Source organism: Sphaeramia orbicularis, chromosome 6, assembly GCF_902148855.1.
Source record: "Sphaeramia orbicularis chromosome 6, fSphaOr1.1, whole genome shotgun sequence".
Lineage (NCBI taxonomy): Eukaryota > Metazoa > Chordata > Actinopteri > Kurtiformes > Apogonidae > Sphaeramia > Sphaeramia orbicularis.
In genome coordinates, this window is record NC_043962.1 from 6,188,262 (window position 1) to 6,215,099 (window position 26,838).

The 26,838-nt window shown below is 35.9% G+C and overlaps 1 protein-coding gene across 1 annotated transcript in view; it reads right to left on the bottom strand.

Moving 5' to 3' along the window:
- Positions 1-4,518: 4,518 nt before the first annotated feature.
- Positions 4,519-26,838, bottom strand: part of n4bp1 (nedd4 binding protein 1) — a 44,180-nt gene continuing 21,860 nt past the window's right edge. The window contains exons 6-12 of the mRNA XM_030137290.1: positions 24,295-24,627; positions 23,010-23,245; positions 10,776-10,906; positions 8,053-8,149; positions 7,234-7,341; positions 6,823-6,924; positions 4,519-5,610 (exon numbers count right to left, since the gene is read on the bottom strand). Coding sequence (XP_029993150.1) covers positions 5,238-5,610; positions 6,823-6,924; positions 7,234-7,341; positions 8,053-8,149; positions 10,776-10,906; positions 23,010-23,245; positions 24,295-24,627 — 1,380 coding nt within the window. The 3' untranslated portion in view covers positions 4,519-5,237. The remainder of the gene's footprint in view (positions 5,611-6,822; positions 6,925-7,233; positions 7,342-8,052; positions 8,150-10,775; positions 10,907-23,009; positions 23,246-24,294; positions 24,628-26,838) is intronic.

Genomic DNA, 26,838 nt, shown 5'->3' on the forward strand with positions numbered 1-26,838 from the left:
TAATAAACAGTGATAAATCACTATGGTAGTGCATGTAGATGCATGTTTTTATATTCAGTTAATGATATATTTTGCTGTAAAAGTCACTTTTTCTTCAGTTTTTTCAGTTTTGATCAAATAACCTTCAAACTATTATGAACATCTACATGATCAGTAAATAAAACACAGGAAAACACCTGATTTTTACTGAAAAATGCACAATATAAAGAACAGTATTATAATAAATGGTGATAAATCACTATGGTTGTGGATGTAGATGCTTGTTTTTACTGTTAATGAATATATTTTGGTGTAAAAGTCACTTTTTCTTTAGTTTTCTCTGTTTCAATACAGTAATATTTGGATTTACTCTGAACTTTAATGATGGTTAGTGAATTAAATACAGAAAAAAACAGATTTCTAGTGAAAAATTCTAAATATAAAGGATAATATTATAATAAATGGTGATAAATCACAGTTTGACAAATGGCTGGTTGTAGTCACTTCACTAGTATATTTTTGCTGAAAAGGTCACTTTTACTTCAGTTTTTTCTCTGTTTTGATAAAATAACCTTCAAACTATTATGAACATCTACATGATCAGTAAATAAAACAGGAAAACACCTGAATTTTTGTTGAAAAATACAAAATATAAAGAACAGTATTATAATAAATGGTGATAAATCACTATGGTAGTGGACGTAGATGCTTGTTTTTACCGTCAATGAATATATTTTGCTGTAAAAGTCACTTTTTCTTCAGTTTTCTCTGTTTTGACAAAATAACATTTGAATTAACTCTGAACTTTAATGACCAGTGAATTAAATACAGGAAATAGAGATTTTTAGTGAAAAAAGCAAAATATAAAGGGTAATATTATAATAAATGGTGATAAATTGCTGAGGAAAAGTTAAATGTGGAGAAAATAAATCATTTGTGTCTTTAAAGGTTAAATCCAGAAAAGTTTCCTCTGGTTTTGATTTTAAAAACTTAAACGTGCATGAATTAACTCTATCTGATAAACGCTGCAGACGAAGAACCAAACAGGGACAGGTGGTAAATGTCTTATGGGTGTATTTGTTTCATTTTCTGTCACATACATGAAACCTTATGTGCACCGTAGCCAAAAAAAAAAAGCTTCTATTTACAAAAAGTCCAGACTTGGAATCCCACCCACAGCCTCCTTCATTCGTCCTCAGCAGAAACGGTACAAACTCAGTCTTTTTGTGCACAAACCTCATTTGTACAGAGTTAAAGTGTTTTCTTGGTTTATTTTACAAATCTCAGATGTACATTTAACACCAACGCCGGGAACCCGTCGTCCACGTTCCACATCCGACGCTCCTTTTTCGCATCGTCCGAAATGACGCAAAAAAAAAAAAAAAATTGGCTTCATTTCACTGATATTTTTGTAGAATTTAACATAAAACGGTTGATTTTCTTGGCTGGTGAAACATTAGGGATCGAACTGAAACTGAAAGAACTCAGAAACAAAGTGGATTCATGTAGTGTTTGTTACGTGTCAAACATAAGGCCCGCGGACCCACACCGGCCGCCAGAAGCTTCTGTCGGGGTCCGTGGGATGAATGAGTGAAACTGATACGAACAGTCGAGGATTTTCGAAGCGCTTTAGCTCAGGTTCCACATTCAGACCAACATAATCCAAACTGGACGAAAATACTAGAATAAAAACCGACAACTCCAATTTTTAGTGTAAAAAAAAAAAAAAGTCAAATTATATGAAAATATTTACGTTTATAAACTACCCTTTCACAAAATATGAACAACATGAAACTTCTGAAGAAAGTAAGTGGAATTTTAAGTTGTAACGAACATATATAAAATGGTAAACTGAGGCAGAATATTCTTAAAATTGCACTTATTTTCCTTAACATCAGTTTGTTCATAGTTACTGTCAATAATAAGAAGAAGAATTGATAATTCCGTATTAACAGTGAATGGAAATGTGCGTAAATTGACGATTTTCTGCAAATTTGGTTAAAATCGGAGCTACGTTATGATGCGAACGAGCTTAGAATCGGCTTCAACTCCTGTTTTCTGCCCAAAATTAAAATGTGGAAACAGTCTGAGTATCTGGGATGTAAACGAACAGGAGAACAGCTGCAAACGCTGGAAAATAAGAGGCTTTTTTTGGTTTATTTTAGTGTGAAATAAGTAAAATTATATGATCTTCAAACTATCCTTCAAAAAAAAAAAAAGTGAAAAATTTAAACAATAATGAACCTGAAATTTCTGAAGAAAAATCTGTAATTTTATAAATATTCTGTCTGTTATTAAATGTTTTGTGTATGTGTAGACCCACTGTGATCTGTACGTTATAATGAACATGTGGAAACGATAAACTGAGGGGGAATATTGTTCAAATTACACTTATTTTTCCTAAAAAATTCCTGTTTTTCATGTTTTTAAAGGATGGTTTGTATATGTAACAAAACCAACAAAAAGGAACAAAACCGACAAAATAATCAACAAAATTAAAAAAAAAAAAAGAACAAAAGAAAAAAGTAATCAACATTTTTTTACAAAAAACAAAAATCAACAAAATGAACAAAAATAAGGATAGTTTGGAGATGTAACTAAAAGGACCACAGATTAGCAAAATCACCAAAATAAAGAAAATAATCAACAACATGAGTAAAAAGGAAGAAAATAATCAACAAAATGAAAAAAAAAGGAAAATGATCAATAAAATCAACAAATTAATCACAAAATATATAAAATAATCAACAAAATGAGTAAAAAAAAAAGACCAAAATGATCAACAAAATGAACAAAAATGAAGAAAATGATCAACAAAATGAAGAAATTAATCACAAAATAAACAAAATATTCCAATGAAAATAAACAAAATTAGCTAATAAATCTAATTAAAATGGACAAAATAATATTTACTAATGTTCTGTCTGTTATTAAATGTTGTGTGGTTATAATGTACATGTGTAAACGATAAACTGAGGAGGAATGTTGGTAAAATTACACTTATTTTTCTTCATAAATTTCAGGTTTTCGTGTTTTTTTTAAAGGATATTTTGTAGCTGTGCTTTTTTTTTCATGTTCTTCTTTTACTTCGGATCATACTGGTCTGAATGTGGAACCGGAACTAAAATGCGTTTGACACCTCTGAACTAAAACCTGAAACATCTGAGAGAACAGAAAAAAAAAACAAACAAAAAAAAAACCAGTAAGAACCGAACTATTAAAACCAGAACTAGAGCTAGAACCAGAACCAGAACCGTCCAGTCCTGGAAACAACGACCAAACTCCCAAACCCCTGAGTTCTACTGCAGCTTTTCCACAGAGAGAGAGAGAGAAAAAAAAAAAACAATAACCTGGAGAAAAAACTGACGACGACGTTGACAAAAGTCTGAACATGCGAAACCGTCGACGTCCTGGAATCTGAAGGAAACAAAGGGTTTTGACTCAAGGGTCAAAGGTCGAGTCGAAAACAAGGCTTTGGAGGAGAATCTGGGGGAACGTTACATCACAGCTCGGTAACAAACGGGAATAATCCGATAATTAACAGGGAAAAAAAACAAGGAATGACTGTAAATTAGGGACGTTAAACTGGTTTTAGTTCCACATTCAGACTCGTATGATCCAAAACCAGTAAAAAAAAAAACTAGAAATAATGACAAATATAAATTTTATCGATGCTTTAGTGCCGTAAAAAACATTAAATTATGAAAATATTTACATTTACAAACTATCCTTTCACAAAAAAGACAAGAATAACCTGAAAAAAATTTTACTTCTTCAGAGAAATAAGTGCGATTTTAACAATATTCTGCCTCCACTTTTCATTTCCACAATGTCACACAGGCAGAATATTGGCAAAAGTTTGGAATTTGAGACTAAAATAACAACAATTTCTAAGATATTACGCCTCAGCTTCTTATTAACACAAGTTTAATTAAAAAAAAATAAATCAAAAGCTAAAAAAAATGACATGAAAGTGTTCACATCTACAAACCAGCCTTTAAAAAAAATGAAAAATCGGAAATTTATGAAGAAAAATAAGTAATTTTATCAATATTCAGCCTCAGTTTAGTTCAACAGATCACAGTGGATCTACAAACACAAGAACATTTAATAACAGACTGAATATTGATACAATTACACTGATTTTTAAGACATTTCAGGTTCATATTTGTTCATTTTATTCACATTTTATTGCGACTGGGTTTGTAAATGTAAATATTGTCATCATGTAATTTGACTTTTTTCTCATTAAACCAAGGACATGTCATCTAATTTATTCTGTTCTTATTTTACTTGAAATCACATTGAGTTGTTTGTGGAATCTGAAAACCTTTGGTTCATATTGATTCACATTTTGGGTGAAAGGATAGTTTGTAAATGTAAATATTTCCAAGTAATTTTACTTTTTCTTTAACAATAAAAACAAAGGGAAAAGTTTGTAGTTGTCATTATCTATCGGTTATTCTGTTCTTATTTTACTGGTTTGAATGTGGAACCTGAGTTTAAATGAGTTTAAATGGGTTCGTGTGTTTTTTCCGGGATGTTACTGAATCATTTTCGTCTTAAATCTTTACGTTTTCGTCCGTTACGAGCCTTCGTTTCTGTTTAGTTTATAGTTGAGGCCGAAAGTTTTGGGAACGAAGCGAGAAATGTGATTTTTTTTTTTTTAACACGAGTCTTTCAAACCAATAAAAAGCTTCTAATTGTTTGCGGAAATGTGGAGGTTTTAAAAAAAATATAGTTAATTTAGTGAAAATAAAATCCACGACTGTAACGTTACCATGGAAATGACCTGTTTATTACTGTTTATCACCTGTTTATTACTGTTTATTTCCTGTTTATTACCTCAGTATTAAGGTGTTATTACTGAGCTGTGATGCTGGTTCTAATGTGGACCCGGTTCCACCTGGACCTGTTCTTGGTCCGTTCAGGTCCACGTTCATACAAACTCGGTACGGTCGTCGTGAAACTGCCCCAGGCTCGATCTGTGTAGGAAGTCTGAAAAACATGTGCGTTTGGCAAACACTGACGTTGTTCACTTTGCAAGAAATGAGAAGAAAAAGAAGAAAAAAAATCCCCCGTTTTTTGCCGTTAGCAGCGAGTTTGAGTCTGTCTGTAGAAGAAGAAGAAACGCTCCACGTCCTGGTAGAAACAGTCCAATAAATTAGTTTCCTGTTGCCTCATATACATATACTCTTGCCTGTGTTCAGTATGGGGGGGGTGTTTTTTTTTGTTTTTGTTTTTTTTTTTGGGGGGGGTCACCCCAGCAGCAGCCCCGACAGGGCGTTCAGGTCCCTCATGTACGGGTTGTCGCTGAGGATGCGGTCGATCCGCTGCTTCTGGTCGGGGAAGATGTCGTACAACTTCCTCTTCAGCTCCGACGTCTCCCCCGGCGACCGCTGGGGGGGCGGCGACGGCGAAGGGGAGGGCGAGCGGCGGGGCGGGTGCCACTCGGGGGGGCCCGAGTGGGGCCAGTGGGTGGTGGAGTGGGCCATGAGCAGGTGGGGGGGCCGCGGCGTGGAGGCGGGAGGGTGCGTCGGGTGCAGGGCCTGGATGTAGACCGGCTGCTGCGGCTGGGAGGGGGGGCGGAAGTCTGGGGGTCTCAGAGGAGGGGGGGTCACCGGGGCCCTCCTGGAAGGGGGGGGGGGCACAAACAGAGGGTTATTTACACCTTCAAACCTCATATTTATAATAACACACAACTATATTTATGTCCATTTTATACTGATGATGATGTACTGTCTAGTCCAGTGGTTCTCTAACTTTTTACAGTGGAGAACCCCCAAAATATAATATACTTTTTTATCCAAGTACCCCCGACCCTCACTTCAGCATTTTTGACTGAAAAAATGAGGCAAAATTAGTTCCTGTGCCGAAGATGTTTGCTTATATTTACAAAACTTTGTAAACAAACATATATTCAACTGCAATATATAAAAATAACACGTTTTTTATAGTAAATATTGTGCAAAATATAAACTGAAAAGTGCCCCGTTTCATTGATAAGAAAAATAAACAAATTGGCCACTAATTAATAAATGAACCTTTCATCAACAGAAAATAATGACTTATCTACTCAAACTCATTTTGAATCATATTAAATATAAATTTTCTTCAAATGTTACCAAAGCTTAAACACGATGATTGACAATAAAACTAATAATTCTCTCGTCAATTAAAAAAACATTGTCCAGTTTTTGTTCATTTTATTTTTTAGATTTTGCTGCTTTTTTTTGTCTTTACTCATTTTGATGCTTATGTTTGTCCTCATTCTGTTCAGTTTCTTGACTATTTGTTTAATTTGTATATTTTTTAAAACTTTTTAACCGATCATCCATCTATGTTTGTATATTTAGAGTTGTGTGTATATATATATATATATATATATATATATATATATATGTATACACACACACACACACACACACATTTTCTTTTTTGTTGTATTTATAATTTGTTTTCCTGCTACTTTTTATGGTATTTGAATGGAACATAAACAATAATTTCCATCTGATATTAATAAAATATTCAGATTCTCATTCTTTACAGTTCTGTGCAAAAGTCAAAGGTCATGATGAGGTTTGTTATAAAACATGATGCATCTGTAAGTAGAAACAATTCACCCATATGAGATGATTTTGTGTTTTACAGTATTCAAACAACCCTAAATCTGGAACGGTAATTACTATTGGTAACATTTAAAAAAACGCATCTGAAAGGTAAGATTCTGAGCTTTATATTTTTATTTCTATGTAATGGTATTGAACCCTCTGGGGGGGGGGGGGGCTATAAACAGTCAAACACCACATGGTTTCCGGGCCCTCGGGTGTCGGACGTACACACCTGGTCTCTTTACGGAGGAAGTCGTCGAGGTGAGGTCCGTCTCGTCCGAGGGGGTCGTCAGGGATCATGAAGTGATCCTCCACGAACGTGAACTGAAGTAACCTGAAGAGGAAACAGATGTACTGTTGGCAGTTCTGAAGAAGGACATACAAACAGAAATACTGATACTGTACAAACAGTTGAGTGGGTCTGGGGTCCTGGACCGTACGGGTCTGGGGTCCTGGACCGTACGGGTCTGGGGTCCTGGACCGTACGGGTCTGGGGTCCTGGACTGTATGGGTCTGGGGTCCTGGACCGTAGGGGTCTGGGGTCCTGGACTGTATGGGTCTGGGGTCCTGGACTGTATGGGTCTGGGGTCCTGGACCGTAGGGGTCTGGGGTCCTGGACCGTAGGGGTCTGGGCTGAACTCACCTCTCTTGGATGATCTTCCGCCACGTGTCCGACGTGTCCACAAAGTCCCTCAGGTTGTCGTTGGTTACAATGATCCCGTCTGTTTTTTCTGCGAGGTGAAGCAGGAACCTGACGGAGACAAAAACACGTTCATTAGACTTAAATCATACTTTATGTCCTTCATGGATGTGGTTTCTAGTTAATTATTGTATTGATATGAAGATTTAATCGGAGAGGAGGGGACGTGGACACCAGTGTAGAAGGAGACGTTCATAAAGGATCATAAAAACTGCTGCAGTTCCACTGGATCAGAATCACAAACAAATAAATGAGCACAAATACCGTTGTGTGTAATTCTACTTATCCTACGTCATAAAGTGGACTCTGTGTGTGTCTGGGGCATCACACTAACTCCGTACAGATCTGACAGCTGCAGTTTGTCATACTTGTGTTTTTGGTCATTGGACAGACTAGTGAAAACAGAAAGTTGATAGGACTGATATTTTGGGAGATATTAGGGATTTTGGAATACAACAGCTTTACAATTATGTCCCAGAATCATCACTGAAGTGGGTTACCTAGCAACAGATAAACAACAGGGCCACGTTGCCATGGTGTCAAATTTCATGTGCAGAAACAGACACGCCAGCTGAGAGGTTATTCAACTGAAAAAAACAGAGGAATCTACCAACAAAGTAAAGGACTGAACTGGATCAGAGGTCAGTTTATTATCTAGCACATGTAGAACGCACTAGTGTGGTTCGAAGGCGGTCCCAGACGGGTGGGCTGTCATTCATACATACATGTGGCTCAATCAGAGGCGGTGTTGTGCTTTTGTACCTGTCGTCATGGGAACATATCCTCTGACCACACACTTCTCTGGATGGAGTGAAGGACAGCAGCCTCAGGTCCTCCAGCTGGTTCAGGAAGTGTTGTTCTGTGACAAAACACGCACACGTTCATTCATTCATTTTCTGAACTGCTTTATCCTCAGGGTCATGGGGGTGGAGCCTATCCCAGCTACTTATGGGCGAAGGTGGGGTTCACCCTGGACAAGACGCCAGTTCACCGCAGGGCTGACATATAGAGACGAACAACCAACAACTGTCATATTCACACCTATGGGCGATTTAGATTAACTAATTAACTAGAGCTGCACAATATATCGTTTGAGCATCGTCATTGCGATGTACGTGTGCGCAATGGTCACATCGCAGGTCCTGAAATGTAGGAGGAAAATGAACTCAACGTGTTCTCATCTAATTTCAAGGGTACCTGACACACACTGCGCACAGCGATCCACCAGTCACAATCGTTCTTAATCAGTTTGGAGTGAGTCGCTGGTAACAACATTGAAAAATGAGCAACGAACAGGAGAAAAATCACTGAAAACGAAGACTTGGTGCCAAAAAGAAAAGCAACGTCAGTTATCTGGAATTATTTCAGCTACAAGAAGGATGAAACTGAAACACGTGTTCTGTGTTGACAGTGCCTTGGACCTGTCGACACAAGAGGTAACAACTAATTTGTTTGACCATTTATGTCGGCGCCACACAGCTGTTATATCCTCTTCAGTATTTTTCATATCGCAATATATATCACAGGGTTAAAAAAAACAACAACAACAACACAATGTCAGTTTTTTCCAATTTTGTGCAGCCCTACAATTAACCTATCAGTGCATGTGTTTGGATGGTGGGAGGAGCCAGAGAACCCGGAGAGAACCCACGCAAACACCGAGAGAACATGCAAACTCCACACAGAGGTCCCTGATTGGACCATGCAGACATTTGTTTCTAAATCTAAAACCCCGTTTGAGACAATCGGACACAGGAGTTTATATTTGTCCTTCTCCATCTTTGTTGTTGTTCTTCCACCACAGCATCTTTAATGTGCTAATGCTAATAGCTAGTGCTAATGCTAGGTGCTGTGTGTACAGACACAGATGAACTTTACTGGGGGTTCCTATATTATTCCAAAGGAGCATAAAAGTGAAAGTCCTTCATATACAGGGTGAGTCAGAAAAAACGCTCTTTCCATTTAAAGAAATTGTACTGCTAAAACGGAAACACTGATTTTTCTTTTGACCATACAGTCATATTGATGTGGTTATTGAGCATGTCTGGTGATGTAGTCATAGATTTATTGCATTGCATAAGAGAGAGAAGGTCCATTGTTTATTGGGCACTGAAATACCTGCCAACACAATGTATGCCACAGTGAACAAACTTGAAATTGACAACAATTACAGGAGTCGGGGCTTTGCTTTCACACTCAGGACATAGGCCTACATGACAGTGCCCAGGGAGTTTTCATCATGGCAAGACCACAGTTTACGAATGTGCAGAGAGCTTTCATGGTGACAAAATTCTGCGAAACTGGACTTGAGCCCCCTTGATTTTTTCTTGTGGGGGTATCTTAAAAACCGTGTGTATCAGACTGTTCCACAAACTCTTCAGGAACTCCGAAATCGCATCACGGCTGAAATCCAAGCCCTACGACGAACACGAATGGCGAGAAGAGCTGTGAAAGAGAGAGCTGTTAGAGATGCGACAACGAGCACAGATTTGCATCAGTCTGAATGGTAGCCAGGTTGAAGGTCGTGCCGGACGACTTCGTTGAGACAAAACATTTTGATGGCGAGTAAACATGCTGTAATGGTTGACAATTTCAATTTCATTCACGGTGGCATAAACTGTGTTGGCAGATATTTCGGTGCACAATAAACAATAGACATTCCCTCTGTTATGCTATGCCATAAATCAATGATTCCATTGCCAGACATGCTCAATAACCACATCAATATGACTGTATGATCAAAAGAAAAATAAGCATTTCCATTTCGGTGGTACAATTTCTTTAAATGAAAAGAGCGTTTTTTCTGACTCACCCTGTACATATGTTCTGTGTACAGGGTTCTCTCCTATTTATACAGATAATGAGCAGAAGTGGATGTAAATTTTAAAAAGGAATATTTTTATACTCTTTGCTGTTATTTTGACTTACTTCAAATCACAGCTGCCCCAGGGCAGCTGTGGCTACAGATGTAGTTTACCACCACCAGAGTGTGAATGTGAGCGCGAATGAATAATGGGTCAATAATGTAAAGCGCTTTGGGTGTCTAGAAAGGCGCTATATAAATCCAATCCATTATTATTATTATTATTAAATATGATTAAATAATATTTAACTGTGAGTTTAATAAGACAGATGCAAAATAATACATTAAAACAAGCCGCCCATCACCTAAAACTGCTTGATTTGAAAGATTTTTAGTCCTTGTCAAAATTTGACTCTTGCTTTGAGAATATTAATGCAGGTAAAATGCAGAAGTGCAAGCGGGATGAAAAAGGTGACAAAGATGTGAACATAAAAAAACCTGTATACGCGTCTTAAAAATCTGGTTTTACTGTTGATTTTTGCACCAGGATGATGAAAAAAACCAGTAAAAAAAATACCATAAACCTGTTTCATTTTACTGGTCCACACCTGGACTCTACAGTGAACTACATTCAGCGACTTCTGCAGGTTTTTCATGACTGGGGGGTGGTCTCTGTACGTACCTGTGGTGAGGCGGTCCCTCTTCTGGCGCCACTGAGGTACAAACACTGTGATCTCCCTGTGGCCCCGCCTCCAGAACATCTCCACGGCGAGCGCTATGCCCCGACAGGAGAAGAACCGATGGAGGCCGTGGCTGAAACACAAACCAGAGCAAGAGATTAGAAATGAAAAACATGTACCTGAACTCTAAACGAAATGGCTGACATTCATTTAAGTCGTCCTCGACACTAAACAACAAACACAAGCGCCGTACGTCGCACAGACTGGGTGACCCAGATAGTTTGTGGTGACGTGTGAGGCCTGAACGCTCACGTCAGTCAGATGTAAAACACACACAGAAAACGGTTCTAGGACAAAAAACCCCCACAAAACAACAAACACCGACAGATGGGACGAGAAACTCCAGAGTCACAGACAGTCGAGCACTGACCTGAAACTGCAAACACTCAGAGTGTCCAGAGGTTGGAAACCGTTTCACGCATTTATTCAATTCTGTGCATTTTAGGGAAAATCTTCATTTAACGTCAAACCAAAACATGTCACTAATTATCACCTCAAGCCAAAAATGTACAAGCATAAAAAAACTGCAAAATAATCACCATATATGAATATTTTTCTGCTTTTTTCTGCATAAATCTCTTAAACCACTTCAGCTCTGATTAAAACGACCAAATGCTCAATTCTTTTCAGGATTTTAAGCCTTTAAATTCTAGTTTCAATACATGGTGTCACTGTTATTTATGGGGAAAAAACACAAAATATGAGATACTTTATAAAATCACTGATTTCATTGCATTAGTAATTTTTTAAACAGTTACTTCTGAGAAAAAAAAAAAAAACATCTGGGAGGGGCATTACTGTGATTAGAGTCTTGGACAAAAAGTAGCAACAACATTGATTTCATTAGATGAGTATTTTTTTATGTGGAGTAAAAAAAGTGGTTTCAATGCAAGTCACGCAAAAAAACTGCTATAAAATCATCACATAAATATTGTTTTACCTCCATAAATTTCTTAAACTACTTCATCTCTGATCAAAATGACCGAACGCTCAATAATTTTTGGATTTTAAGCCTTTGAACTCCAGTGTCAATACATGATATCACTGTTATTTATGAAAAAAAAAAGATATTTTTTATAGAATTAGCGGGGGAGGGGGCATTACTGGTGATTAGAGTCTTGGTCAGAAAGTATCAACAACATTAATTTCATTCCATTAGTATTTTTATGTGAGATTAAAAAAAAAAAAAAAAAAAAAAGTAGTTTCACTGTAATGCAAAAAACACTGCTACAAAGTCATCACATCAATATATTTTTCTGCTCCTTTTTTCTACATATATCTCCAAAACCTCTTCAAAATGACTGAATGTTCAACAATTTTCATGATTTTAACCCTTTTAATGCCAGTTTGAATGCAATTGTTATTTGTGAAAAACAAAAAAAAACCAAACAAAAACACAAAATACGACACATTTTTATAACATCACTGATTTCATTGCATTAGTATTTTTTTCATGACATTTAAAATGTGGTTTTCATGCAAGTCAATGAGGAATCTTTTACGATGAGGGTTCAACACTGAACAACTACTTATGCAATGAAATCAGTGTTATTGATCATCTATGACATGTCCAAGACTGTAATATTACTTTCAATGGATTAGTATTTTTTGTGTGAGATTAAAAAAATGTGGTTTCAATGTAAGTCATGCAAAAAAAAAAAAAAAACTGCTAAAAAATCATCATATATCAGTATTTTCTCCTTTTTTCTCCATAAATCTCTTAAACTACTTCAGCTCTGCACTAACGTTCAATCATTTTCAGAATTTCAACCTATTAAATGCAAGTTTGAATACATGAGGTAACTGTTATTTATGAAAAAAAAAAACACAAAATATGAGACATTTTTCATAACACCACTGATTTCATTGTATTAGTTTTTTTAAACATAAAATAAAAACATAAAAATATGATTTTAATGTAAGTCAATGAATCTTTTTTTTTTTTCACCATGAGGATCCAACACCAGAAAAACTACTAATGCAATGAAATCAGTCTTACTGATCATCTTTGACATGTCCAGGACTCTGATATAAAACGACACATCCCTCCAACATGTATTATATGGAAAACATCTCATATTTGTGGTATTTTTTAATAAAACAAGTGGCATCACGTATTCTAACTGGCATTTAAAGGGTTAAAATCCTAAAAATGATTGAATACTTGGTATTTTTGAGCAGAACTGAGGACATTCATGCAGAAAAAAACTGAAAAAATATCGATAAATGATGATTTTATGGAAGAAAGTATAAAAAGTGGAAGTAATGTGTAACAGACCTGTATGAGTAACGGATAATTTTAACCCTTTAAATTCTAGTTTCAATACATGATGTCACTTATTTATGAAAATAAATGAATAAAAGAATAAATAAATAAAACCGTCAGTTCCTGGTACAGATCTATTACACACTACTGACACTTCTTACACTTCCTTCCATAAAATCATCATTTATTTAAATTAAAAACACGTCCAAATTGAAACCCTAACAGTTAATAAAGCACAGATCTGTCACTCATTCATTTATTTTTATTTCTCTTCATGTTCATGGGGGTATATTGATCATTGTTCTGTGACGGAAACCACCTAAATCTTAACTGTTCCTTAACTAAACAAAGTAAGAGGATGCTGGAAAAGTCAACGGTGTAATCATTATTAGCTTTTCTAAACGGCTCTGATGGGTTTTTTTCTTCCTGGTTGCGGAGCTTGTGTTCTCATCGTTGGTTCTCCTTCCTCATCGTGTGATATTCTGTCACAGTTCGACTTCCTTGTGTTGGGTTATCTATCGTCTCCATCACTGATCTGGTTTCCTACTCTGAACCCAGTAAAAACCAAGTAAACAAGGGTGACGGAGGTGAAACCGACAACCCTTCGCTGGACCAAAAACTCAAAAACAGTGACGCAGTTACATCACGTTAGTCTGAGGTGATGAACGCGATCTCTGAAGGGTCGCAAAAAGACATTAAAAAAAGAAAACAGTGAGTTCAAACTGACAATGACTTTTATTTTGTTGTATATTTCACCCTCTAGTGTCCTTTAACCACTAAAAGCATCTGATCTGTGCAGTGTCACAGTGATGTCTACATGAATTCATACAGTTTTTTTTTTTTGTTTTTTTTTTTTATAAATGTTTAGTGTATTTGTAGATCCACTGTGATCTGTGAGTTGTAATGCACTTAAATAAATGATAAACTGAGGCAGAATAGTGTTAAACTTACTTATTTTTCTTAATACATTTCAGGTTTTTCATCTTATCCATATTTTTTCAAGGACAGTTTCCAAATGTGAACACTTCCCTTATGGTAATTTTACTTTTTTCACTCTAAAATATGATGGTAGATTTGTCAAAAGAAAAGTTGCCTTAACCAAAAAAAAAAAAAAAAGAAAGAAAAATTTTCACTTCAATCAAAAAAACCTTTTCAATCATTGAAAAAAGTGTTCAAATGCAATTTTTTCAGTCTTTGATTGAAAATTTTTTGATTGAAGTCATCTTTTTTGTATTTGGGCCATGTTATGGGTAGGATATTTGTGTCTTTATTATTCAACCCCCTCAAAAAAATCCCTTCAATCAAAAATTAAAAAAAAAAATACTTCAATTAAAAAAAAATAATCAAAGACAGATGAAGGATGTTTTCAAAGAGGTTGCACTATCTATACTTGTGTTGAGAAGCTCTATTTGTTCATTGTTACGTTCGTTTTTTGCTTGAAATGCAACGAAAACGCTGTATTTTTACTGCATCGTACTGTCCTGCATAGTTAAAAATTTTAGAAAAGTCTCCAAATGAATGTAACTATATGGACAAAAGTATGTGGACACATTAAATTCAGGTGTTTCTTTTCTAACAGGGGTCTGGGATACAAAACAATAATGATAAATGTCAGAATAGAGTTTTATATTATGGGATACATATCATTGCACTGGTTAGTTTAGTTTGGGTTTGTGATCCTTTTTTTGGGGGGCTTCATCTTTGTATCCGTGACTATGAATTTCTAAAATATTTTTCCTGCTCTGACTGTAAATAATTTTCTACCACAACTAACCATCTACTGTCATCACATTTCACTAAGGAAGAAAAATCTACCATTAAACTTTAAGGAAATATTGATGTTTATAAACTATATGGACATAAATACTGGGACACTTCATGTCTATAGATATAAGATGTCCTGTTCATGAGGATTTGAGATATAAACATCAATATTTTCTTAAAGTTTAACCCTTTCATGCACAGTGGTCACTACAGTGGACAGTTCTTCTCCAGCTGTTCTCTTGTATATTCATGGGTTTTGTTGGTTTAGTTCCATATCAGCCACAGTGGACACTTCTGCACCATCACAACACTGACATTCAGACCGTTACTGTCACTTTGCTGTTCTTGATAAAACTGATCTGCACTAACACGTTTGACTGTAAACCCCTTGTTTTTTTTTGTTAGACACAAAGGGTTTTTTGCATGTTATCTCCATGAAATGAGTACTAACTAGCATTAGAATATGTTAAAATGTGAGAAAACATCAGATTAGCTGCATTAAAAATGTTTTTTATTTCATTGTTTTCATATCACTTTCTTACGGAAGAGGATTAGGGCCACTGGAAAATAAAAAAAGTGTAATACATATATATTTTTTTATTATTATTCTGAGAAAAAAGTCAGAATTCTGACTTTAAACGCCAAATTCGAACTTTTTGTTTGTTTGTTCCCCAGAATTCTGACTTTAAACTCAGAATTCTGTTTCGTTTTTTTTTTGTTTGTTTGTTTTTTTCAGAATTCTGACTTTAATATCAGAATTCTGTTTTGTTTTTGTTTGTTTTTCAGAATTCTGACTTTAATCTCAGAATTCTGAAATTTTTCTCAGAATTCTGACTTTTTTTTCAGAATTCTGACGTTAATCTCAGAATCCTAACTTTTTTCTCCAAATTCTGAAATTCTTTTCAGAATTCCAACTTTAATTTCAGAATTCTGACTTTTTTTCTCATAATAATAATAATAATAATAATAATAATAATAATAAGAATAAGAAGAAGAAGAAGAAGAAGAAGAAGAAATACATATTGGACCTTGGTTTATTGTATTTTTTCCAGTGGCCCTAATTCTCTTCTGTACTTTCTGATATTGGGTTTTAAACACACATTTCTTTACTTCAAAAATCAAATGCATGGACATTTTTGTAACTCCATGAAAAAAAAACAAAAACCAAAAAAAACAATCAATCACATTGTTTTTTTTCATGCCTGAGGGGGATTAAAAACACTCGAGAAAAAAATCTTGCCTAAAGTTCTCATAAGTCATGCATGAAAGGGTTAATGAAGTTGCGGTGAAAAATCTTTATAGTCAAGGCATGAAAAATATTTTAGAAATTTAGAGGTAGAACATCTACAAACATGCACTGTCATGTCTGTTTGTAGATATTTATAGAGGGGATGCACTTTTTTTAACCGTTTCTGTCTCATTTAAACCTCAAACACTGGGGTAAACTGCAGAACCCGATCATTTTCAGAGTGCGGTCCAACCCACAAAGCAAATATTCAAGAGGGAAGTTCCAGCGAGTGTTGAAAGAGAAAGTGATGAATGGCACCACAAGAGGAAGAGATTATGAAAGAGACAAGACAGTGCAAAAATCTGCAGATAAACCGACGAGGGGAAATGTTTGTGAGCTGATTAGAATCATGTTACATAACCTACAAACCTGCTTCTGATTGGAACGTTTCCTCAACTACACGACTGAGTAGTGAAACACCGATCTGAGTGTGCCCATTTTATCTAATTATATCCTCCAACTACATCACAGTCACACACGGTACTTTTTACTCCACTACGTTTATCAGACACTTTCACTTCTATTATGTTTACAGGCTGTCGTTCCTTTCCTGTCCACTGAAAAACTCTAAATGTGTAAGAGATGGACCAATTAATTATTTTGGAGTAGCTCAGCTGAAGCTCATACCTGAACCAATCCACCCATGAATGATTGTTGGTGTTATTATATACCTACATGCACAAAAAATACACAAAAATACTCTAAAAACACAAAAAGTACTCTAATATATACAAAAAATATGGTAAAATACACCAAAATATGCTAAAATTATGATGCAATAGACACAAAAATACACTAAAAACACAAAAGAAATTCACTAAACTACACAAAAAATATGGTCACATACAGTAAAATACACAAAATATGCTAAAATATGATAAAAAATTATGCTACAAAAATACACTAAAAACACTCAAGAAATGCACTAAACTACACAAAAAACATGGTCACATACACTAAAGTACAATAATACAATATAATTAAATTATGCTACAATACACACAAAAATACACTAATAGCACAAAAGAAATGCACTAAACTACACAAAAAAAATATGGTCACATATACTAAAATACACAATAATAGGCTAAAATACACTAAAATTCACACAACATATGCTAAAATACACCAAAATATGCTAAAATATAACCAAATTGTACAACAATACACACAAAAATACACTAAAAACACGAAAGAAAAGCACTAAACTACACAAAAAACAAATATGGTCAATATAGTAAATACACATAAAATATTCTAAAATGAACAAAAAAAAAATCTAAATTATTTTGCAATACACACAAAAATATACTACAACACCCCCACAACTCCCCAAAATGCACTAACCTACGCACAAAATATGGTCAAATACACGACAGACAAAAATTAAGCTAAAATACACTAAAATTCACATAATATATGCTAAAATATCATTAAATTATTCTACAATACACACAAAAATATACTAAAAAGGCAAAAGAAATGCCCTAAACTACACAAAAAATATACTAATTACACAATCGGGGTGTCCACAGATTTAATGAAGCCAAATTTATGAAGGTGTTACTAGTCAAATGTCATTCCTTCCATTCATATAAATAACATACTTCATAGTTATTGAGTCTGTTTACATGTCCATAAAAGTCTGATAACTGAGAGTAATCAGATAATTGTAATCCTCAGATCTAACGCATTTACATGCACTTCAGAAATGTGATAATCGATAAACCCTGGTTTAGACGCTCCGGTCTATTATCGAATTTCCTTCAGAGTGCGTACGTAGTAATGATAGAATCAAACTTCCTGTTTTCTTCCGCTCATGTTTGACTATGTAACGTCCATTCTCTAGGATTTTAATTGTTTTTACACGTGCGCAGACGTAAAAAAAAACAAACCCAAATAAATCAGATTAACCTGTGTCCACGCAGAATATTGGGGGAAAATTAGATCCGATTGCTGCTGTTAAGTGATAAAACAGATCAGATTATCCTGTTTACGTGATCCCTGGAATAATCTGATAACTCCAGGGATCAGATCATGGTCGGAGTATCGGTGTGGATGGAAACAGACTCGGTGTGTTGAACCGGGATGAACCGTGTTTCAACCCAACGACAAAAACAAAAACCTTCTAGCTCTACTAGCTCTGAAAGATGCTCTAAAGTAAAGGGACATGAACCATATTGGTGGAGACAGTGTGGGCCAGTGCTAATCACTCTCATATTTTCTGAACGTGTACAAAATTGAGTTGTGTAGAACAAACATAAAAAGCCAGTGTATCTCTGTTAGAGGGGTCCATCTGTGGAATAATCTGGAGCAAAACTTAAAAATGTCTTCTTCAGTCTGTGCATTTAAAAGGATGTATAGATCCACTATAATAACAAAATACAGAACATTAGAAGTACGCATAAAATATTATAGTTAATTGGTTATCATGATAGGAAGATACTATCATATTTATTGATCATTGTATTTGGAGTGAATATTTGAGGTGGATATGTATATTATAGTTTACAGGGTGGGGAAGCCAAATTTACAATGAACATTTAGTTGTTTTTTCTCAGCAGGCACTACGTCAATTGTTTTGAAACCAAACATATATTGATGTCATAATCATACCTAACACTATTATCCATACCTTTTCGGAAACTTTTGCCCATATGAGTAATCAGGAAAGCAAACGTCAAAGAGTGTGTGATTTGCTGAATGCACTTGTCACACCAAAGGAGATTTCAAAAATAGTTGGAGTGTCCATAAAGACTGTTTATAATGGAAAGAAGAGAATGACTATGAGCAAAACTATTATGAGAAAGTCTGGAAGATACTATTAAAGAAGAATGGGAGAAGTTGTCACCCCAATATTTGAGGAACACTTGCGCAAGTTTCAGGAAGCGTGTGAAGGCAGTTATTGAGAAAGAAGGAGGACACATAGAATAAAAACATTTTCTATTATGGACATTTTCTTGTGGCAAATAAATTCTCATGACTTTCAATAAACTAACTTGGTCATACACTGTCTTTCAATCCCTGCCTCAAAATATTGTACATTTTGCTTCCCCACCCTGTATATTGAAAACGGTTGATTATTGCAAATCTGATTGTGTATGAGGTGACTAAAAAAAAGTGCATATGAATGTTTTTTATGGATGTTTTGTGTTATTGTAAAAAATATACAGAGGAAAATGTGTGTTAAAGCAAAGGAGGCGGATCTAGTTTGATTATTAGATTGTAAAAAGGGGGTGGGAGTCAATAAGTTATACTTCTTCCCACTCCTTTTCGAGCGCAAAAAAATTGTATTTATTTATTTGTTTTGACCATGTTGTGTGATTCTTTGTTATCTGATGATTCTATGTGCTCGAAATACACTACTACTACTACTACTACTACTAATTGAAGTCTTTCTGTAAAAGGCTTTTTGAAATGACTGAGGGCATTATGGCGTTCACAGTTCCTAAGGACCCCAAATTTATTTTTTGCTGGGACTGTTACCTGGAGATGCATTAGAGAAAGAAGACAAATACCTCTTTAAAATTCTTACAAATACTTCCAAAAAAGGCCAATACAAAGAACTGACTCCAAACTGATGCACCCCGTGAGGATCAGTGGCTATAACAGAGGAAATCTACTCTATGGAAAGAGCAGACTTATTACCTTCGGCTCAAGGAACATATCTGCGTAAAGCGCTGGACAAAATGGCCGGACGATAAACAAAACAACACATAATTACTACTGAGTGTCATTTAAATATTTTGTGTTCAACCAGTGACCTCTAGTTTCTGCGTTGTATTGTCTGTTGATAAAACAAATAAAAGATAAAGTCTAAAAAAAAAAAAAATAAAAAAAATAAAATAAAAGAAAACAAATCCTTAAATATCAGCAGGATCATGTGGTTCAGCTGTCGGCTTGATCAGGGTTGAGCTTTATGCAGTGAGAGCAGGAGTTACGCAAAACGTGACAGGAAGTGTTCGCAAAACTATCAAGTCAAGGCCAGGTCATTTAGTACGAAACCTATGATGACACATCGACAAAGTCAAGAAAAAAAAAAAACACACACGGGCGGCACTCTATCGAACATGAATGAAAACCAACTGAAAAGTCATTGCACAATTTCGGGCTAAAACAGAAACTTTGATTGTACAGATTTTTTTTTTTTTTTTTTACCAGAAAAGGCCTTTCTTCTCAAAAACGCCCACGTATGCTCCACTCCAACTCCAACTCACACACACACACACAGATGTGGGTGATGCATAAAAACACAATATAAAGACGTGGGCTAAGTTTTGGTCCAACCTGTTGAAACAGGTTGTAGCTGAAACATTACACATCGTGTGCGGTTTGACTGATGAGGAGGATGATGTGGTGCTGATGGGAAGGATGTGCGACTTCACAGGTGAAAGGGGAAAAAAAGCTGCGTGTTCTACAGGTGTGGGAAGTGACATCGGTTAAATCAAATACTGTAAGTGCCATCAGAACTTTGACTACACCGTCTAAACACAGGTACACGGGTGAGGTGATGTAAGAGCAGACCTACGACCACACGTCGGTAATGGTCACGCATGAGGCATTTACTGCATATGACACATTCTGTGCTTCACACAAGAAAGGACTGAAACACAGGAAACTGGGCTTTAAAAAGGGGCGGGTCTGATCTGATATATTAGGCCCTGAGCTGATTATAGACGTCTGCTAAGGACAATGATCTGCAACCACCCACCGATGACCAGGACAAAGTCAAACAGAGGGTATCAATAGTCAGATTTTACCCTTTAAGCACCAAAGTTGTAATATTGTAACAAGGTTTACGTAGTCAGGGGCCGACAACAAAGGTGCATCCCCAAAATCCCCCCCTAATCCTCTGCTACAAGGTTATTATCTTTAACAAAAACTAAAGAAATTACGAAAACTAGAATTGCAAAAACATTTAAAAACGTTACCTGAAATAAATAAAAACTACAATTAAAAGAAAAAAACCCAAACTAAGTGAAACTGTATTGTGTGCTTACAAAACGAACTAAAACGTATAAAAATTATGGATAAAATTCCCTTCGTTTTCATCTTTTTCAATGTCGGACTGATATGAAATCGATTTATTTCCCTCAACCAATTTTAGCTGCTGGCACCATATGATATTTAATGGTCCGTCACTTGTGGTTTAGAGTCGTCTTCTGGTCCCCACTCTACCTGGAAACATGGAGACTAAAGTTGGGAGAAAGCAGCAGAGTCCTGTCTGGGATTCATTTGAATACAACGGCGAAGAAGAGAAAGATATGAAAAAAATAAAACTAAACTAAAACTAATCATTTAGAAAAAAAACAAAAACTAATAAAAACTAGCAAACCAAAACCAAACTAGCTAAAAACTAATCAAAACTAACTGAATTAGACAAAAAAAGTCTAAAGTAAACTAAACTATAATGAAAAATCCAAAACTATTAGAACCTTACTCTGCTTTATATAAACCTATCCACGATAATTATTAGACAATCGATTTGAACTCAGTTTGAGCTACATCAACCTGATAGTGGTAGAATAATGGTCAGAGAACCAAATCCCCCCCCCCCCCCCCCCCAAAAAAAAACTCCGCCTAGTGAATGAAAATTCACTAGCTGTGACTGAATAAAGAATTTCATCATCATCATCAAAATGACCCCATATGAACTCTGGATGGTGGACAGAACATGGACCTTTATAAGACCATCAATATGAATCTAATTTTGTCCCAATTGGCCTATTATTGCTTGATTTACAGTCACAGAAAAAATTATTAGACCATCAAAAGTCATCAAAAGCAGTGGTTATGCAATCAAGTAGTAACTCCTGTGTGTGTCATGTGACTACAACAGACAGAAAAGAAAACATGGAATGTCTAAAAGCACTGTTTTTGTCAGTAGAATGCCATAGATATTGATGGAAGAACTGAAGTGATTTTGGTTATTATCAAGAAAACATGTTAAATGGATAGATATCAGCTCTGAAATTAAACTACTATGGGCTATTTTTGTCGGTATCATATTTGTCCAAACAAATGAACCTTTAATTGCATTAAAATGAACAAGAAATTGAAGAAAACGAGGGGTGGTCTAAGAATTTTTTCCATGACTGTACATTCTTAGTTCTTATCACTTGCTGAAATAACTTTAATAGAGAAGTATCACTGTATCGTAATGTAACTTCAGGTCATATTAAATGCCAAAATATTCCACTTCTGTCATTCAGACGGAAAGTTAAAGTCCTGACAGTTAAGACCAAACACTAAAGGAACAGTTTGGTTCCTGCTGTGGTTTCTGGATTAAACAAGTCTTGTGTCTTAAGTGTCTTTATTATATTATTTATTTATAATTACCGAATATCAGCTCTGAAATTAAACTACTATGAGCTATTTTGTTGGTATAATTATATTTGTCCAAACTAATGGACCTTTAGCTGCATTACATTGTACAAGAAATAAGAAAACAAGGGATGGTCTACGAATTTTTTCCACGACTGTATGTTAAAAAAAAACAAAAACCTGATTTTCAACTAAAGCGCCCCCATTTGGATGACTTGTAATACTCAAAGAGAAGCTGAAATTGATAGGGTTCTACTATGTTGGTTATCAAGGGAGAAGAAATCCAACCAAATCTGTCCCAGTTATCGCCAAAACACCAAGGAGATCTGGCGGCGGATTTCAGTCGAGCTAACACGTTTACATGTACGTTTACAGTCCAGTTTTAGTCGGACTAATGCAATAATTAGTTTTTTCAGTGTCGTGTAAACCCACTGACTGGTCGTTGTGTGTTTTTCGGTGTAAACCTGTGCCGCTGATGGTGTATTTTCTGTGTTTTTTTGTGTTACAGTGCGAAGGCGGGGCACTCAAACTCACGCCATGGCCACGTTGCTGCCGTCTATGATGATGTGTCGGAGCTCCGGTCGTCCCGGCTCGTTGGGCAGCGTCAGGGTGTAGGGGGTTCTCAGAGACTGATGGAACCGGGCCAAACCAGTCACTGGGGGGACGGGGGGGTCGTTCGCGGGAGGGATCCTGAGTCCGCCCCCCTGGAATCCCATGTGGCCGATAGTTTGGCAGGAAGAAGCCGAAGGCCGGGTGATAGTCTGAGCTGACTGAGGACGAAAAGAGAAAAAACACGTCAAGACACAAACACAACGACATTAAATATAACCAGTGTCCCTGTACGTCAGAGTCATGAATGTGTGAGGTCATCAGGTTCTGTTCCATGTTCCAGTCCTGTGGTCTGGATGCAGATCAATCTAACTATAGAAGTGGACTTACACTGGAGGAGAACGCAACTAATTCAATCAAAGTCCATATATGACTTATATCAGTGATCAATAGGAACTAGACTGATATCTGTAACCATTTACATGTTAGAAACCAACAAAATATGGGCCATTATAAGTAAAAGTACATTTTTAATATTTCAAAAAAATTCATAAAAAATTCCAAAATCTAAATTTCTCAAAACTGTAAAAAAAAAAAAACAAAAAAAAAAAAAAAAACTTACTAGACATTGTCCCAAGGAAGCTACATATAAAATTTGAAATGAATCTGACCTGTAGTTTCAGAAAAGATTGTTGAAATCTAGTCACTGGCGACCTTGTGTTTGACCCTTCAAGGTCACTCAAGGTCAAAGGTCAAGGACCCAAATAAAAGCCCATGTATGACTTCCTACCTGTGCTCAATAGTAACTATACTGATATCTGTAACCATTTACATGTTATAAACCACCAAAATATGGACCATTAGAAGTAAAAGTACATTTTTAATATTTTAAAAATTCGTCATTTTTTTTTTTTTTTGCATAAAATGGTCTCAAAACTGTAAACAAATTTTACAGACTGTCCCAAGGAAGCTACATGTAAAATTCGAAATGAATCTGACCAGTAATTTCGTCAGAGAAGATCTAATAATAAAAAAGTATTGACAATTATTCCACATGTAAGAACATTAACAGCTCGTTAGCCTCGTAGCATATTTGCCTAAGTCGTATTTTTGGCCAAATTGTGATATCTGTTTAACTTTACTATCATAACACTTTTGATTCATTTTTCATTATTGCTCTGACCTGAAAAAAAATATGACTTAGGCGATTATGCTAGGAGGCTAACAAACTGTAGCTCAAGTTGAACTCTGGTGTTCCAGTCGTACGTACGCTGGGGGTTGAAGCCAAAGCTGTGGTGGTGGCGGTCAGCCACTGAGGCGTGCTGCGTAGGGCGGTTACACTCTCGACTTTAACCGGTCCGCCCAAAGTCTTAGTCCCGCCCCTGGACAGGTAGTCCTTTTGCGAGACCCCACCCCCCCCACGCGCTAAGTAGTCTGTTTTAGAGCCAGTGTCGAGGTGCGCCACCGCCATCGTTTGGCACGTCCTGCTCTCGCTCGTTTTGCGATTCAACGGGATGATGTCATCGTCCTCGTCATCGATGATAATGACGTCATACTCTCCTGCTCCGCCCTGAGCGCTGGAGCTCCTCTTGATGGTGATGACCTGCAACGACGGGATATTATTTAGTCATCACAAAAAACAAAAATACTGTGGTATAAAACACTTTAAGTACTGGTCCAGGATTAATTCCACAAACAAGGCTCACCTTAAAATTAATCTGTATTATGGATGTGTGTGTGACATACAAGATAGAGTATGTACAACTGTATAAACTGTAAAGTCCTTCAAAAAGATGTTAAAAATTTTCTTTCAGAGAACATATGGACTCTTAAATTTTCTTTTAATTGTTTTGTTTAAATTTTGTCTAATGGTTTGTTGTCCATTTGATTTTTGTAACTTATCTTTAAGCACTTTGAGATTACTATTATTATTACTATTATTATTATTATTATCATTATTATGTGGCTTAATTCAACACCATTTCATCCAGTTCAGTGTGACTCGATGTGATGTAGAAAGACTACGACAGTGTAATTCAACAGATGGTTTCATTTCATTCCTTTGGTTCTTCTTCAAGCAATGATTCTTTACTGGATTTATGTATAAATGGACTGAAGTTATTTTATAATAACTTTCAGCATATTGTAATCTAAGTCATTTGACAAACTTCTACCCTGCTCTCTTGACTGTTCTCAGCCTGGGGAAAATCTATCCTGTGGCACGATTTTTATTACAATTATTTTTCAAATTTTATTATTGTATTTAACAGGGGCCATGCACAACTCACCTGTCGAACCAGAACTAGCTTTAAGCTAATTAGCATCGGTGGACCCATAACACATTAAAACACACCTCGACAGTACACAGCACATTCTAAAACACAACGTATCAACATGTGACGGACAAAATTCATTAACAAAACACTGTAAAACTTCCTTTAAATTACATTATCAGGAGGCCAGTCGGTGATCACAGGTCTGGTTTCCTTTTAGCCATACTTTCAGTTTCTTTTTAAAGCTGTAACCTTAACACTGATCAGTCATCAGTTCCATCAGATGTGACTGTCGGGCTCATTTATTCATACAGTGGTGTGCAAAAATTTTAGAACACTTGTCAAATCTTAAAAAACTGGAGGTTTATTTGTTCCTTGAGCCTGAATTTCACTCTTTTGGCATTGCAAAAGGTAAAGACAAAGGTACTGAGAATATTTCACCTACAAATTTATCAGTCCAGACCTTTTTTTTTTTTTTTTACATTTTACTCTAATATTTAGTGTGGCCCCCCCCTTGGCAACAATCCCAGCAGCGCATCTTTCTGGCATTGAGTCGATGTATTTTCTGAGAGTTTCAACCCCAATGTCATTCCACGCTCTCAAAAGCTCATTCCACAGAGTTTCCTTAGATTGTTGCCAAGGGGGGCCACACTAAATGTTAGAGTAAAATCCAAAAAAAGGACTGGACTGATACATTTGTAGGTGAAATATTCTCTAGCACCTTTGCCTTTACCAATGCAATGGCAAAAAACAGTGAAATTCAGGATCCGGGAACAAATAAACCACTAGTTTCTTAAGATTTGACAAGTGTTCTAATATTTTTGCACACTACTGTATGTTTAGAGCTGCAGAAGGAAGACGGCCACATTTTCATCCACTGATTTTGGTTCCTGCAGCTTTAAAGAAAATGCTTCATTTTTTAGGAGTTATTTTACATAGTTTCTTTTTTCTGCTTAAAAAAAAACACATTAAGCCCAGAAATCCAAAAAGGGTCTCTGACTAAAATATGAAAACTAAGCCTGAACTTGACTTTAATCCACTTCTTTTTTCCTCTTCTGTCGCCAGTTACACATTTATTTACAACTAAGACCAAACCTTTGCCTTATTGTGATCATTATACATAATCAAACTGTTTTTACTGATGCAAAGGAGTTAATTAAGTTAATTTCATTCAACGTTCTATCCAATGTACACTTTATATTTCAGTCACATCTTAACCCATAAAGACCCAGAGCTACTTTTGTGGCGGTTTCCAAATTTTTCTTTTCATCTAACCATTCTTAAGTGACTCATCGCCATTTATTGTAATATTATCCTCTGTTTTTTTGCATTTTTCAGTGAAAATCATGTGTTTTCCTATATTTAATTCACTGATCATGTAGATGTTCATAGACCCTCAGATTACAGTTGAGGATCATTACATCAGAAACAGAGAAAACTGAAGAAAAAAGTGACCTTTTCAGCAAAATATCAATAACTGAACATATAAACAACTGTCTCCATCCACTGTCATTGATCCAACTCCATGGGTTTTACTGGTG